The following is a 14,573-nucleotide window of genomic DNA, read 5'->3' as shown; positions in this document are numbered from 1 at the left end:
GCCGCCGCCACCCCCCACCCAGACACCGCCGCCGCCACCCCCACCCAGACACCACCGCCACCACCCCCACCCAGACACCACCGCCACCACCATCCAGACACCGCCGCCACCACCCAGACACCACCACCACCCAGACACCGCCACCACTGAATATCTAAGAAGAGTCAACAGAAGCAGGTGTGAGTATGGGAGACGTTGTGTCCTCGAAGACCCCCTGGGCCAATCCAAGGCCCAGCCAGAGGCTGAAAGACCACTCGACCTACTCACGCCAAGACAGCGAGAGCTTGCCAAAGTATCTGCACCTTCTCCATGGAGATTGTCTCTTCTTCTACCTTTTCACTTAGTTTCTTCTGATACATTCAGCTTTTGGAAGGGATGTAGTGAACCCCCCGGCCACTGCCCTACATCGCACCTGTGCATTCAGTCCGAGGGTTTAAATCAAGGTGGGCGGGGCGCGTCCACGTAGGAATGATAACTCTGCGTTTGGTGCCAGGTTATCGCTGGCAGTGTGACGTCAGCTAGGACCTTCATCCCGTGGGTCCCCATCTCCCCAATCATCCGAGGCTGAGCCTCTCGCCCGACAGCTCAGCTCACTGCAAACGGGTACCAGTGAACCCGAGCAGCACGTCTCCTGTGGGGGTAACACGGTGCAGAGGCACACCTGAGGCACACCTGAGGCACACGGGCCTCGAGAGGCAGTGATGAGTCTCATACTGTTACAACCTGCCCCACACCTGATAACTCCCGGAAAGGGTTCAGCCCTGGGACTGGCCGTCTGCACCGATGAGGCACGAACACTGTGACACATGCACCAGTAAAAAGTTTCAAACAGACAATGAACTGGGCTGAAATAATAAAGGACAACGAATTGGGTGGAATGTGGGGATGGTCTGCAACCCGTGGACACAGGAAAGTAGCTCTTACGTCTGTATTGACACCTGTTTTTTTTTTGTAGACATAAAAATCTACATAATGCCATACATGCAAGCAGACCCGATTCAACCGGGAAACTCCTGATTTTTTTTTTTTTAAAGCCAAATATGACTTATCTGTCTACTGCCGGAAAATTCAATTTTAGTCAATAAGGACAATAGATTCCCCTATCTTTTTCACTAACCCTGTCTTTCCTGTTTCGATATGTTGCATGTATGCACTGCATGCACCGCGTCATTCCGTGTTGATGCTGAGGTCGTCTCAACCTTGAACAAACTTTCCGAGAGACCGTGGAGTCTGCAACAAACGCTCTTTTTCTGTAGCCGCTCAGTTACTGCCCAGTCGGATCCCTGCCCTGCAAGTGTGCCCGGTCCAAGCGTGGTGCGCTGCTCCATTCCTGGGTTTTCCTCCGAATTCCGGGACCTGTCGTTTTATTTATTGCAATATAAAACAGGACTACAAGTCCCAGAATTCAAAGGACGAAGCCTGGCCTAGGGCAGCACATCACGCAGGGACCTGGGAACGTTGCCAGCTATGAAACCCTGCACTCGGATGAGACATGTGGGCACAGAGCCGCGGCGCTCCTTCGGGCAGTGCCTTAAACTTATGTTTCTGTTGGAGCCAGCGCAGCCCAGACCTAAACAAGGGAACACCCTCAACTGCTGTCGTCTGTCTTTTATGTCTATCGCTAAAGTTTGTGTTGTTGCGTTGTCCTTCTTCTGTGTTTTCCTCCGTCGTCCCTTGTCTATGTCCGTGACTGTTGGGGTTTCCCTCCGTTTATTTCAAGCGGTGCTACCGCCCACGGACGGCTGGGCGCCCATAATTGCGTCCTTGCTTCAGGATGCTGAGCCAGTACGAGGATGAGATCCGCTCCTTGGAGGATGAGATCCGCCAGCTGGAAGAAAGGTCCCGCAGCAGGGGGCCGGGGCCCCCCGCGGATGAACCCCCTCCGCTGGCCCCGCTCAGTGCCGCCGAGCTGAATGCGGAGCACGAGCGGCTGCGCGCCGAGCTGGCGTACTTCGAGGAGCTGGGCGGCACCGAGCTCCGCGAGTGTTCGCGAAGCTCCGCGGGATGCGAGGACCCGCAGTCCCTGTCCGTGTACAGGCTGGCGGGGACCTGCGGAGCGCTGCCCTTTAGGCTGGAGTTTCATCTCCTGCATGATACGCGAGGGGGGCGCGTTGTCACGGATCTGAGCATCGCCCTTGAAGCGGAGCCTCCGCCCGAGCTGAGGACATTTGTGTCCAGGATGGAGGAGCGGAGGAGCCTTCTTCTCTTCTTCCGCGGGGTGTCCGCCTTCGCGGAGTGCTGCGCGCATCGCAGACAAACCTTCGCTCTCTTCAAGCAGCGGTACCCGGAGCTCATCCGGCTGCCGGAGGGATCCTCAGCCCAGCACATGGTGATCGCCAACCCGGACTCGAGCGGAGGTGAACTCATCATAGTTTGGAAGATCCACGTCAGTGAAGAAGGGGCGGCAACCCCCCTATTGGACCTTTTGACCAAAATCCCGAAGCGGGCCCTGGCCCTTGACAAGAGGAGAGTGATGGAGCGCGCCCCCGCTGCCTTCAGAGGGTTGTTGAAAGTTTACGGGGTTCACACAGCCCTGGAAAAACTCGTAAAAACATTCGCTCTGTTGGAATGAAGATCTTGGAATATTCTTAAGAAACTTTCTAAACTCTTGTTAACAGTTTATATCTAAAGATGTGGAATGACGCACCGGTCTGGCATGTTTAAAAAAAAAAAAAAGTGATGGCAAAACCATCAAATTCACTTATTAGCTGAAGGTTATAGGTGGAGTTTTAGAACCGCCAGCTGATTTTACAAGAGCTCCTTGTTTTGTTAAAATAAAAACATGCATTTTCTTGGGGGTTCATGTTATGAGCAGTACGAGGCTTCAAGTTGCCGATGTCTAGTTCGAAAAAACTTTTAGATCAAAGGTTCTGGTTAGAAAAGGTTTTGTTTGGTGTGCCAGGGCGGGAAATGTATTGATTACCAGTTCTTATGATTACTGTGGGTTAACGCTTGGGGGGAAGTCGGCTACAATCGGAGAAGTAATTTACCCAGCAGAGGTTACATTAGACAAGGTAACCGTCAAGGGCTGAGTTAGGCCGACTCTGAAACTCTAAATAATTATAGTAATAGCAGGGACCCCCCTAATGCAACAGATTGTGGTAGCGCTTAGATAAAGCTGCACATAACTTTTCGCAGGTGTTTGCCTTCAGCAAGCCTGTCCTCTGAAACACCAGTGCATTGTGGTACATGTAGTCCTTGCATTTAGTTTTCCATCTTCATTTATCAGTAAAGTACTGCCCGTTTTTCAGTGGTGTAGTGTCCTTTCATTCAAATACTTCAGTCTTCACTCGGGTTCTTTCCTGGAATCATCTGATGCTCAGCTCACATTGAAGCCCCCTAATGTAACTCACTCTCTGGATGCTGCTGACTTCAAAGCTGCAGAAGAATTTAAATGGTAAAGTACTGAGATCACCCGTCCAGCAAGGGGGGCCCCCTCAGCGCACACCACTGGCCCTGGAACACAGAAGTTTCAGCAACACAAACACGGCTTGCAGCGCTCATACACACCTCCAAAGCCAGCACAGGTTCCGTTTCACTTCCACACCAGGCCTTAGCCAATCCGTGGCCTCTGTTGGGTTTCAGATCTCATCTGGCAGTGGGCCCATGGTGAGGGGGCGGTGGGCCCATGGTGAGGGGGCGGTGGGCCCATGGTGAGGGGGCGGTGGGCCACTGGTGAGGGGGCGGTGGGCCACTGGTGAGGGCGCGGTGGGCCACTGGTGAAGGCTGTTGGTGATAGGGCGCGGTGGGCCGCTGGTGAGGGGGTGGTGGGCTCATGGAGATGGGCGGTGGGGCGCAGTGGACTGCTGGGGAGAAGGCGGTGTGCCCATGGTGATGGACAATGCACTGATGGTGATGGGCCGCTGCTGGTGAGGGGCGGTGGGCTCATGGGCCGCTGGTGAGGGGGTGGAGGGCTCATGGAGCTGGGCGGTGGACCGCGGGTGATGGGGTGCGGTGGACCGCGGGTGATGGGGCAATGGGCCACTGGTGAGAGGGCGGTGGGCCCATGGTGATTGGCAGTGCACTGATGGTGAGGGGGCAGTGGTCCGCTGGTAGAAGCCATGACCTGCGCCACAGCCACTTTGGGGTCTTTTCACAATCTCACCACTAAACAGGCCACATCAAGTCAGATGAACGCAAAGAAGGCTTCATGCTCCATTGAAAGGTTTTGATCTGAACCAGTGCTTTACATGGGCCAGTACTCACTGGTACGGAGTACCAACACTTTCCAGTTTTCGCTCCCTGAGTACCGGACCTTCTCAGGCACTGAAGGATGGCTCCCGGGTAAAAGCTGCTGAAAGTGAGTGTTTCAGATGGAGCATGTCCGAGTGGGGCTCTCACGGGCCGTAGCCAGTGTCTTACCTTGCCGGGCTGCTGCGGTGGTACACTCTAACTGGAATGAGGCGATGCTGCCCACAGTGGAACGGGACAACCGGGGCCCATTATCGGCGCCAGCTCATCATCCTGTGATTATGGGCAACTCACTTAACCACCCATGCTTTGATGTAAAACTTCAGATTGTCATGTAGAGCGCTCAGGTCCCCCCCCCCCCCCCAACCCACCTTGGGCCAAGTTTGCTCTTTATCAAACTGCAACAAAAAAGAAGGCCCTGCACACATGACCTGGCGGCTGATGCCGGCCTCGTCTCACAAAACACACAAAACCCAAATGTACGTGTTGGGAGCAGAGCGTGCTGTGGCCCGGCCGATTTGAGGCACAGCAAACCACTTTTATTAAACAACTGTAGAATGTTGCAGTAATTGCCCATTGGAGTGTTCTTGTATGTATGTATGTATGTATGTATGTATGTACCCATCCCTACTGTTACAGGCCCACACACCTGGTGGCAGAACTGAAAGCCACAAGCCGGCACCCCCTCTCAATAACACAAGCGGGGGGTCGGAAACACGGACTAGCTGGCAACCTGTCAAGTCTGTTTTAATTTAAAAAACCTATTTTGTAGGTAGTTGGTGGACCCAGAGGTGTGGGATGGGGTTTGGTTTCAGAGCTTCTTGCGTGTGAAACCTCCTAGGTGCATATTCGAGTGTGCACGTTCCGTTATTGGTGGCAAGAAAGCTAAAAATATTTGCACACCTGTGGAGGTTGCTTGAAAGCTGTAGTGAGCAGCACCGCGAACCCACAAACACACTTGTTCTGTTGTGTACATGGATTGCCGAATAGGGGTGGTCAGCTTGTGCTGAATTGTTTTAGCAGTCTAATGATGTGGAGAGCGACAGTACAAGGACCCCAAGGTGTGGATGTGGGACATTGAGGGCGCCACGCACCACACTCTGATGGGGCGGAAAAGGGAACTGGCAGAGTACAAGATGAGCCGATTGGGTGAAATGGGCGCAGACAACTGACCCTCTTACTGTGTGTGAAAAAGGCTGCTTTATTGAAACGTGCGCATCACAAGAAAATCCTGGTCATACTGCTTTACAAAACTACAAACCTCACTATACATTTAAAGACCTAACGTCTGTCCCCCCACGCCTAAAGTCCCACCCCCCCCCCTTCAACATTGCAACAGATCTGTACATCATGACCTACTGACAATTAAAACACTTGGACTCCCTCTCCTCCCGCTTAACAGTGAACATTACTAAGCACATCCTTCCTGTGATGTAACCTTAAGTTCTGCTCTCTTTCTGTTGTGAACTTGTTCAGACTCTCCCTTACAGCCTGGCTCACCCACGTCAATTCAATAACCTGTAAAGTCCTGCAAACCTTAGGGCCACCTGCTGCCATTAAAATGCAGTTCTGCATTTTTCTGCCCCCTCTCCACTGCCCGCTGCTGTAGTTCAGACCTATCCTTGTAAAACAGGCACCACAAAGTTCCTAATCTCCAGCAGATATAGGCCCTCATTACGACCCTGGCGGTTTGTAACCGCCAGGGCCGCTGGACGCGGAGGCACCGCCGACAGGCCGGCGGTGCCCCGCAGGGCATTCTGACCGCGGCGGCTTAGCCGCGGTCAGAGAAGGGAAACCGGTGGTCTCCCGCCGGTTTCCCGCTGCCCCCAAGGAATCCTCCAAGCCGGCGCAGCTTGCTGCGCCGGCTTGGGGATTCCGACTCCCCCTCCCGCCATCCAGTTCCTGGCGGTTCTCCCGCCGGGAACCGGATGGCGGGAGGGGGAGTCGCGGGGCCCCCGTAAGAGGGCCCCAAAATGTATTTCACTGTCTGCCTTGCAGACAGTGAAATACGCGACGGGTGCAACAGCACCCGTCGCACCTTCCCACTCCGCCGGCTCTATTACGAGCCGGCATCCTCGTGGGAAGGGAGTTTTTCCCTGGGCTGGCGGGCGGTCTTTTGGAGACCGCCCGCCAGCCCAGGGAAAAACTCATAATACCCTCCGCGGTCTTCTGACCGCGGAGCGGTACTATGGAGGGCGGAATTCTGGCGGGCGGCCTCCGCCGCCCGCCGGAATCGTAATGAGGGCCATAGTCTCATACTGAACTCAGACAAGTGTACCCCATGACTGGGGAAAAAAAAATCAACGGCCTCAAAATGCAAGTCTGTCTGTTCCATACAGCTGATCCCAAAATCCCCACAAAAACGATTCATCGCTGTTGTTCTTTTGTCTGGCCCCATCTATGGCCTCTGGCTTACAGGCACCTCGCCAGGTTCTTCTAAGCACAAATTCTGTCCACACCTGGAAACAACCAGACCAGTGTTTCTTCACCGCCTTCGAGTCCTGTTTCATGTCACGTGATAAGGACAAGCCCTTCTACACTAAGTCTTTCTCTCCGAGATGTATCAATAATATGTTTGGGCACACTGTTCCCCGTTTCAACCTATTTAATGTCAACAACAATTCGTTCCATTTCATACCCCCTTTATCCTGCCAAAATACAAGATGCTCTGTCCAACCCCAAGTTGACATCATCATTGGTCACTCCAGGCTCCTTAGCTGCCCATTTCACAAGTGAATGTCCAATAATGCTCTCATGACACCTGGCAGACAGTGGGCCCAGCACCAAACCTGCACGAGAAGAGGATATTAGCAACGTATAAGAAAACTGAACCTCCACTGTCTCCCAACCGTTTGCCCTGACATTTCCACTGAAAGCATTCTGAAGACCACCTACCCAGCTTTTTGATGCCCTCCTCTGACCACCCCTTCATCCCTGCCTCAGGAGCCACCCCGATCCTAAACAAGTGTGTTCTGTAATCCTTTGCTGGCACACCCATGATTGCCAGAGCTTTCAGTAATATGATTAACAACTGGAAAGAAGTTACTCTCCAACCACCTGCATGTATAAAAACCAATCTACTTGCTGGAGGGGGTGGGGGTTGGGCATGAGGTAATCTGCCTAAACTGTGTACCCCACTCCAAAGGGCAAACCTCTTCCTTGTCCTGTGCCGGGAATAGTACATTTGCTCCTTGCGACCCCTGGTCTGTCTTAGAACTGTGCACATAAATATCTGTCCCCTGAGGCCGCAGTGTTACATCCTCCCAGAGCAACTCTTGAGTTTGTTTGGACCCCATGAGCTGAGAGACTATATGTTCCAAATAACATCCAGGCACATAAATATCTGTCCCCTGAGGCCGCAGTGTTACATCCTCCCAGAGCAACTCTTGAGTTTGTTTGGACCCCATGAGCTGAGAGACTATATGTTCCAAATAACATCCAGGCCATTAGCATAGAGAACAGAACTGACTCAAATGGAGATAAGCAAACTCCATGTAAAGAAACTATTACACTCCACAAGACTCCCAATGTTAGTGGCTTCCTCAATAACCTCAACAACCTTCCTTGTTCCCAGGCGCAATATCCTGGTACCCATTTCTCCTGCAGAGGATGCATATCCCCATATCGTTTTGCCCGTAAAGGAAATACCTGCTAATTTTCCCGCAATTCTCACCCTGGAAAGACCCTGGTTGATAAGTCCCATTGTAAACTGCACCACATCTTCCACCCTTCCCCATTCTGATGCCCTCTTCTGTTCCCCTGAATGGAGGCAGTCCGCCCAGGCTTGCGCACAAGTCCTCCTTGTGGACCTGCCGGTGACCCTGCCAGCAGCTGCTGCACCCTTTCTCACCTATCTTCCAAAAATGTGGTGGCATTTGTGTCCAATGCCCTTCCGCCTCCGTGATGAGTGCATGGAACTTCTTGCACTGTGAACAAGACAAAGCGTCCGAATGTAAAAAATACTCGCCACATGCGCAAATCTTTTACACCTGTAGATAGTCTTAGATAATGGTGGAACTTAGAGAGTCCATACAGTTCTAAGCCCAAACGTCTACAAAAAGGACGTCGAGCTCTCTACTCTGCGAGTGAAGTTAAGATGGCTCAAAAGCACCTCCACTTCCCTAGCTGTGACCTTGGGCTTTGCCAGCATGGCATCCAACAACAACTGCATGCCGACTTTCTTTTCCACTGGCAGGCAGTCCTCCATTTTGACTGAATCAAGGTTGATCCCCAGAAATGAAATGGTCACTTGGACCAACTGTTTTTTTGAGCGCCAAAGGCACCCCCACGTTCTCAGTGATCTCCTGGAAACTTACCAGTAACTTCTGGCAGTTCGCGGAAACCGGAGTTCTGGACAAAGATAAAATCATACAAGTAGTGAGTCACCCTTTTGTGGCCTGCGCACCAAGTGAATGACTATTGAAGGAAAGAGCTGAAGCACTGAAAAAGCAGCACACAAAATAGAGCACAGCCCATAGGCAAATCCTCATACACGTACCATTACCCTTCAAATTGGACGCCAAGGAGCTGGAAGTCATCCGGATGAACGTACAGCAACCTAAAAGCCGACTTAATGTCACACTTTGCCGTGTGTGCCCCCATGCCCCAGCTGTTGCACCAATTCTATAGCCACATCAACAGAGGAATACAACACTGAGGAAACCTCCTCTCCGAGAAAATAATTGACTGACATACCCATGGACCATGAAAAATGCTGTAGGAGTCTGTATTGTCCCGGCTCCTTCTGCGGGCCCAGCCCAATCAGGGATACAATCAAATCGTCCATTGGACAGTCACCAAATGGACCTGCCATCCTTCCCTTCAGTACTTCTTTGTGAAGTTGTTCCCTCACCACATGTTGATGTGCTTTGGCTAATTTAAGATTCTCTGTTCACCTCCTTCCCCTGGGTCCTTCATAACCTAATATAAGTCCTCTGCGATTATGGCATCTACCTTCTTGGGGTAAAACTGTAACCAGTACAACTGCTCTTGCTTAACCTGCATACAAGCCCTCCCCTAACTGCTGTAGCTGCTTTGTGTGGCATGAGGCCATCCCTGCCCACCCGACTGCTGCAGAACTTGGCCAGTGGTATTTCCTGTCTGACCACCCTGCGGTCCCCACACGTGTTGTCATAGCATTGCATAAGTGATTTATTTCACACTTGGAGCACTCGTGTTTAAACTTACACATTTTGCTGTGTGCAGCGGCCTTTATTGAAGTCCCAGGATGACCCCGAGGCTCCCCCTTGACCTTTGCCTGTGGAACCCACCCTTCCCCGGGTGGGATGGGCCTGAAAGGGCTGATCTACCATCAGCAACTCACTGGCTGCGAACACAGTCTTACCGAACTTTGCTGGGCCCGTAGTCGGCCGCCACAAATATGTGTCTATTTCCCCTCATCTCGCCTCTGGATCCGCTGCCATTCGTGCTCTGAATTCATCATCATACTGAGCCCCAGCATTACTTCAGAAGGAGATCTGTGCCTTCCAAGTCACATCCATGTATTTGAATAAGGCCACACTTCTTTCCGCATATTTTTCACAGCTCTGGTGTATACAAGAAAGACTGAGCTCCAATTTTCAATAGTCACTGGCACCCGTGGCACTAAGCCAGCTCATATTCCCCTTCTCGGAGCCCTCTTTGGCTCTTAATTTCCTAATAACTTTAGTATCTCGACATACTCCCCCTTCCATATCTTTTCTTTTGTGACTAAAATAAGATGAGCCCCGAAGGGCTTAGCCACCCCCATGTAGGGAAGCTTTTTTATTTTCGGTCCCTTACTCTCATTACCTTCAGTTACTGACTTGTCAGCCAATTAGTCTTTCTCAATAACCTCCATGCTCCTGCCCGGAGCCTTTGACTCCTTGAAGTCCCATCCTGTCTCACATTTGTGTTTGCACTCACTCGCATTTTTGTGTATGTGCACCGTCCTGTGTTGTGGCCTTATCTTCCGTCCCCACCCCAGTATCTTTAGTGTACCTGCCTCTTATGAGACACAAGTCATCCATGCCTCCTCCACAACCTGTGTCCACTCTCTGAGAAACCAATCTGGGGCCCATTTGCCCTGCTTGTGTATGCTTACCTGGTGTTCAGGTTGGTGCCCGCTCCAAAGCTTGCCACCTCACCAGTGTAGCATGTCATGTCGTCCTCGCCTTGCCACCAATCCGCGTCTGATTGCTCCTGCAAAATATTGGTGCGAGAACCATTAGCCTTCCTCCCTTCCACACCTTGCACCCGAAGTTGCTGTGACCCACACTGCTTGGAACTTCTACATTACAATCTCTCCCTCCTCAAGACTCGTCTTCTTAAGCAAGCTCTCCTGAGCCAACCTCTTCTTGACGGCCACATCTTGGGGCACCGCTCGACTCCCCACAAGATCCCTTACCAAAACATTTTGAGGCTATACCGGCCACACCTTGTGGCGCCTAATATTCTACCAAGGGGTTCATCATTGACCCAACTTGAGGGGCCGTACTAGACCCACTCAAGCCCACCCCAGGCACTAACTGCCTATGGCCACTCCTGCCACTGGTAGAAGTTGCGCTGTCCCGTGTTTGGTCCCTCCTGCGAGGCCACTTCAAACCTTCACAGGGTGCTCAGTGAAGGATCCCACGATGCAGCGGGGCTGGCTGCGCCATGCCGTCCCTTTCCCTCGGGGTATGCAAGCCACCCTGGGCTCTCCAGAGTGTGCCACGCCGGACATGCTGGGTACCTGCGAAAAATGGGGTGTCTGGTGTGCAGCGCCCCGTCCTCTGACCCTCTTAAGTCTTGCTTAAGTTAACTTCCCTTCACCCTCACTCCACTCTAGATTAGCTATGTGTGCCCCCAACAAAGTATCTACAGTCACATCCGTCAAGGGTTCCCTCTGCTCAAGCACACGGAGGCATGCCATTGTGACACTGTGACAAGCAGATAAGGGTCTCCCGCACACTGAGGCATGCCATTGTGACACTGTGACCGGCAGATAAGGGTCTCCCACACGCTGAGGCATGCCATTGTGACACTGTGACCAGCAGATAAGGGTCTCCCGCACACTGAGGCATGCCATTGTGACACTGTGACCAGCAGATAAGGGTCTCCCACACACTGAGGCATGCCATTGTGACACTGTGACCAGCAGATAAGGGTCTCCCGCACACTGAGGCATGCCAGTATGACGCTGTGACCGGCAGATAAGGGTTTCCCGCACGCTCAGGCATGCCATTGTGACACTGTGACCAGCAGATAAGGGTCTCCCGCACACTGAGGCATGCCATTGTGACACTGTGACCAGCAGATAAGGGTCTCCCGCACACTGAGGCATGCCATTGTGACACTGTGACCAGCAGATAAGGGTCTCCCGCACGCTGAGGTATGCCAGTATGACGCTGTGACTGGCAGATAAGGGTCTCCCGCACGCTGAGGCATGCCAGTATGACGCTGTGACCGGCAGATAAGGGTCTCCCGCACACTGAGGCATGCCATTGTGACACTGTGACCAGCAGATAAGGGTCTCCCGCACACTGAGGCATGCCATTGTGACACTGTGACCGGCAGATAAGGGTCTCCCGCACGCTGAGGCATGCCATTGTGACACTGTGACTGACAGGAAAGTCTCCCCCGCACATTGAGACATGTTCCGTTGATATTGTCAGACAAGGGTCTCGCACACACTGGCCACTCCTGTGTGTGGCAATGGGAAGCGGTGTAGTCGTAGCCCAGGGTTTCGGAGACCTCACCGTGGCAGAGACATGAACTCATGTGAGTACTGACCTGTCATGACAGTGCCTCTACATATATGCACATGCACTGAAATGGAGCAGCCTGCTCAGTATGTGTTGAAAGATGTTCACACATGTCAGCGGTGCCCACGACCACCTCTGTGTTAATGGCAGCGGCCTCTGTGCCGGGCACATTCTACCCGGGGAGAGTTAATATAATTCTGATCAGATCTGCCTCTGAGGATCACATCGAGGAACACAAAGAGGATCCCACAGCAGAATACACTGAGGGTCTCACTGAGGATCACACAGAGGGTCTCACTGAGGATCACACAGAGGGTCACACCAAGGGTCACTCCATGAAATACAGAGGATTACACAGAGGATCACATTGAGGAACACTGAGGAACACAATGAGGATCCCGCAGCAGAATACACTGAGGGTCGCACTGAGCATCACACAGAGGGTCGCACCAAGATATACACCAAGGGTCACTCCTTGGAATACATAGAGGATCACACCGAGGAATACATAGAGGCTCACACCGAGGCTCACACCGAGGCTCACACCGAGGCTCACACCGAGGGATACACCGAGGCTCACACCGAGGGATACACCGAGGCTCACACCGAGGCTCACACCGAGGGATACACCGAGGCTCACACCGAGGGATACACCGAGGCTCACACCGAGGGATACACCGAGGCTCACACCGAGGGATACACCGAGGCTCACACCGAGGGATACACCGAGGCTCACACCGAGGGATACACCGAGGCTCACACCGAGGGATACACCGAGGCTCACACCGAGGGATACACCGAGGCTCACACCGAGGGATACACCGAGGCTCACACCGAGGGATACACCGAGGCTCACACCGAGGGATACACCGAGGCTCACACCGAGGGATACACCGAGGCTCACACCGAGGGATACACCGAGGCTCACACCGAGGGATACACCGAGGCTCACACAGATGATCGCACCGAGGCTCACACAGATGATCGCACCGAGGCTCACACAGATGATCGCACCGAGGCTCACACAGATGATCGCACCGAGGCTCACACAGATGATCGCACCGAGGCTCACACAGATGATCGCACCGAGGCTCACACAGATGATCGCACCGAGGCTCACACAGATGATCGCACCGAGGCTCACACAGATGATCGCACCGAGGCTCACACAGATGATCGCACCGAGGCTCACACAGATGATCGCACCGAGGGATACACCGAGGCTCACACCGAGAGGGATACACCGAGGGATTCAGAGAGGCTCACACCGAGAGGGATACACCGAGGGATTCAGAGAGGCTCACATCGAGAGGGATACACCGAGGGATTCAGAGAGGCTCACATCGAGAGGGATACACCGAGGGATTCAGAGAGGCTCACACTGAGAGTCACACTGAAGAATACGCAGAGGATCATACCGAAAAATACACAGCGGAATACACCAAGTATCACACAGAGCGTCACAGTGAGGCATCAGGCAGCTCATTGGCACTCAGCGCGTACACCTGCTAAACTGACATAACGGATTTAGTGTGGACATAGGTACAGGGTCACCAGACGCCACTGTTTTGATAAGTGCCCCCCAAATCCTGAGAGACTCCCTTGGGGCACACATTCACCCCAGTATTAAGAGGGGGTGTCATGCCTATCCTTGCTAGTGGTTGGCTGAGTTGTTCCTGGCACCAAAGCCTGGCCCAATGCGACCCAAGAGCCTCGCCAGGTTGAATTCGCAGTTTGGGGGTGGGGCCTGAAGGGGCACCTCTGTGTCTTCACTGGCAGCACTGAAGCTCCGAGGCTTGGTCCTAGCTCTGCCACAAGGAGGCCGGGGGAGACCCCAGGAGTAAACGAGCATTTGCAATGCAAGGGATCTTGCATTTGCTTGAGTTAGAGCTATTGGCATTGTAAATTCATAACTGGACTATTCTTGCCACATAAATTGGTCATCCATACGCATAATTTGGTCTTTTCCTGCCACATAATTTCAGTGGCCCTGCATATAACTAAAGATCTTTCATTTACCTTCTTCCTCTGTCTACAACCAAAAATGAAAATGTTGCCATCTAGCATCCTAATTTAAACCTGCCATGCTAATTCCAATAGAATAACACTTTCAACACCCCACAATCAGAGTTGGTGGCTGGCTAACACAATTCCTAAAACAAGACAGCCACAGAGGAGTAACGAGAGAAACAAACTAGAAGGGTCACCCACACATCAAGAGTGTTCAAACAGTCATAGTGCATTAATGATGTTAAGGTGGCCTGAATCATGGTCATAATTGCAATAAGGAGAGAGTAATAAAACCTATACAATTATCATATAAACCCAGTAAAAACCTTTATCAGAAATAAACGTTTGGCATTAGACTGTAATGGCCAGAAGAGCCCTTAGAGGACACTACAATGAAAATAGCATTTGTAAGAAACATGGTCATGTTACCATATAGTTAGCCCTTAGAGGGCATAACCACATGAAAAGAAAATGACAAAGTATTGCAGTGCAACCGTATGTTTAGCCATTAGAAGAAGTAGTGCATTGCACATTTTCAGAGCTAGAAGGCCTACTTCAATGATATTACAAACAAGACCCTTAAAAAATAAATTACTCTCAGCTGTAAAACAAAAGTTCCAGCCAATAGAGAGGTTAAAAACACACTGA

General features: G+C 52.1%; 2 protein-coding genes across 3 annotated transcripts in view; both read left to right on the top strand.

Moving 5' to 3' along the window:
• Positions 1–14,573, top strand: part of IL1RAP (interleukin 1 receptor accessory protein) — a 329,530-nt gene that overhangs the window by 201,628 nt on the left and 113,329 nt on the right. The gene's annotated exons all lie outside the window — the stretch shown is intronic.
• Positions 1,687–2,791, top strand: CENPP (centromere protein P). Its single transcript, XM_069212785.1, has one exon. The coding sequence runs from the start codon at positions 1,775–1,777 to the stop codon at positions 2,570–2,572; it is 798 nt and encodes a 265-aa protein (XP_069068886.1). The 5' UTR covers positions 1,687–1,774; the 3' UTR covers positions 2,573–2,791.

The sequence above is a fragment of the Pleurodeles waltl genome, chromosome 11 (assembly GCF_031143425.1).
Source record: "Pleurodeles waltl isolate 20211129_DDA chromosome 11, aPleWal1.hap1.20221129, whole genome shotgun sequence".
NCBI lineage: Eukaryota > Metazoa > Chordata > Amphibia > Caudata > Salamandridae > Pleurodeles > Pleurodeles waltl.
The sequence above is the reverse complement of the archived record's forward strand: the minus strand, read 5'-3'. Positions and strand labels throughout refer to the sequence as shown.

Coding starts and splice junctions, on each gene's coding strand:
- CENPP (XM_069212785.1), top strand. CDS start 1,775: ATGCTGAGCCAGTACGAGGATGAGATCCGCTCCTTGGAGGATGAGATC.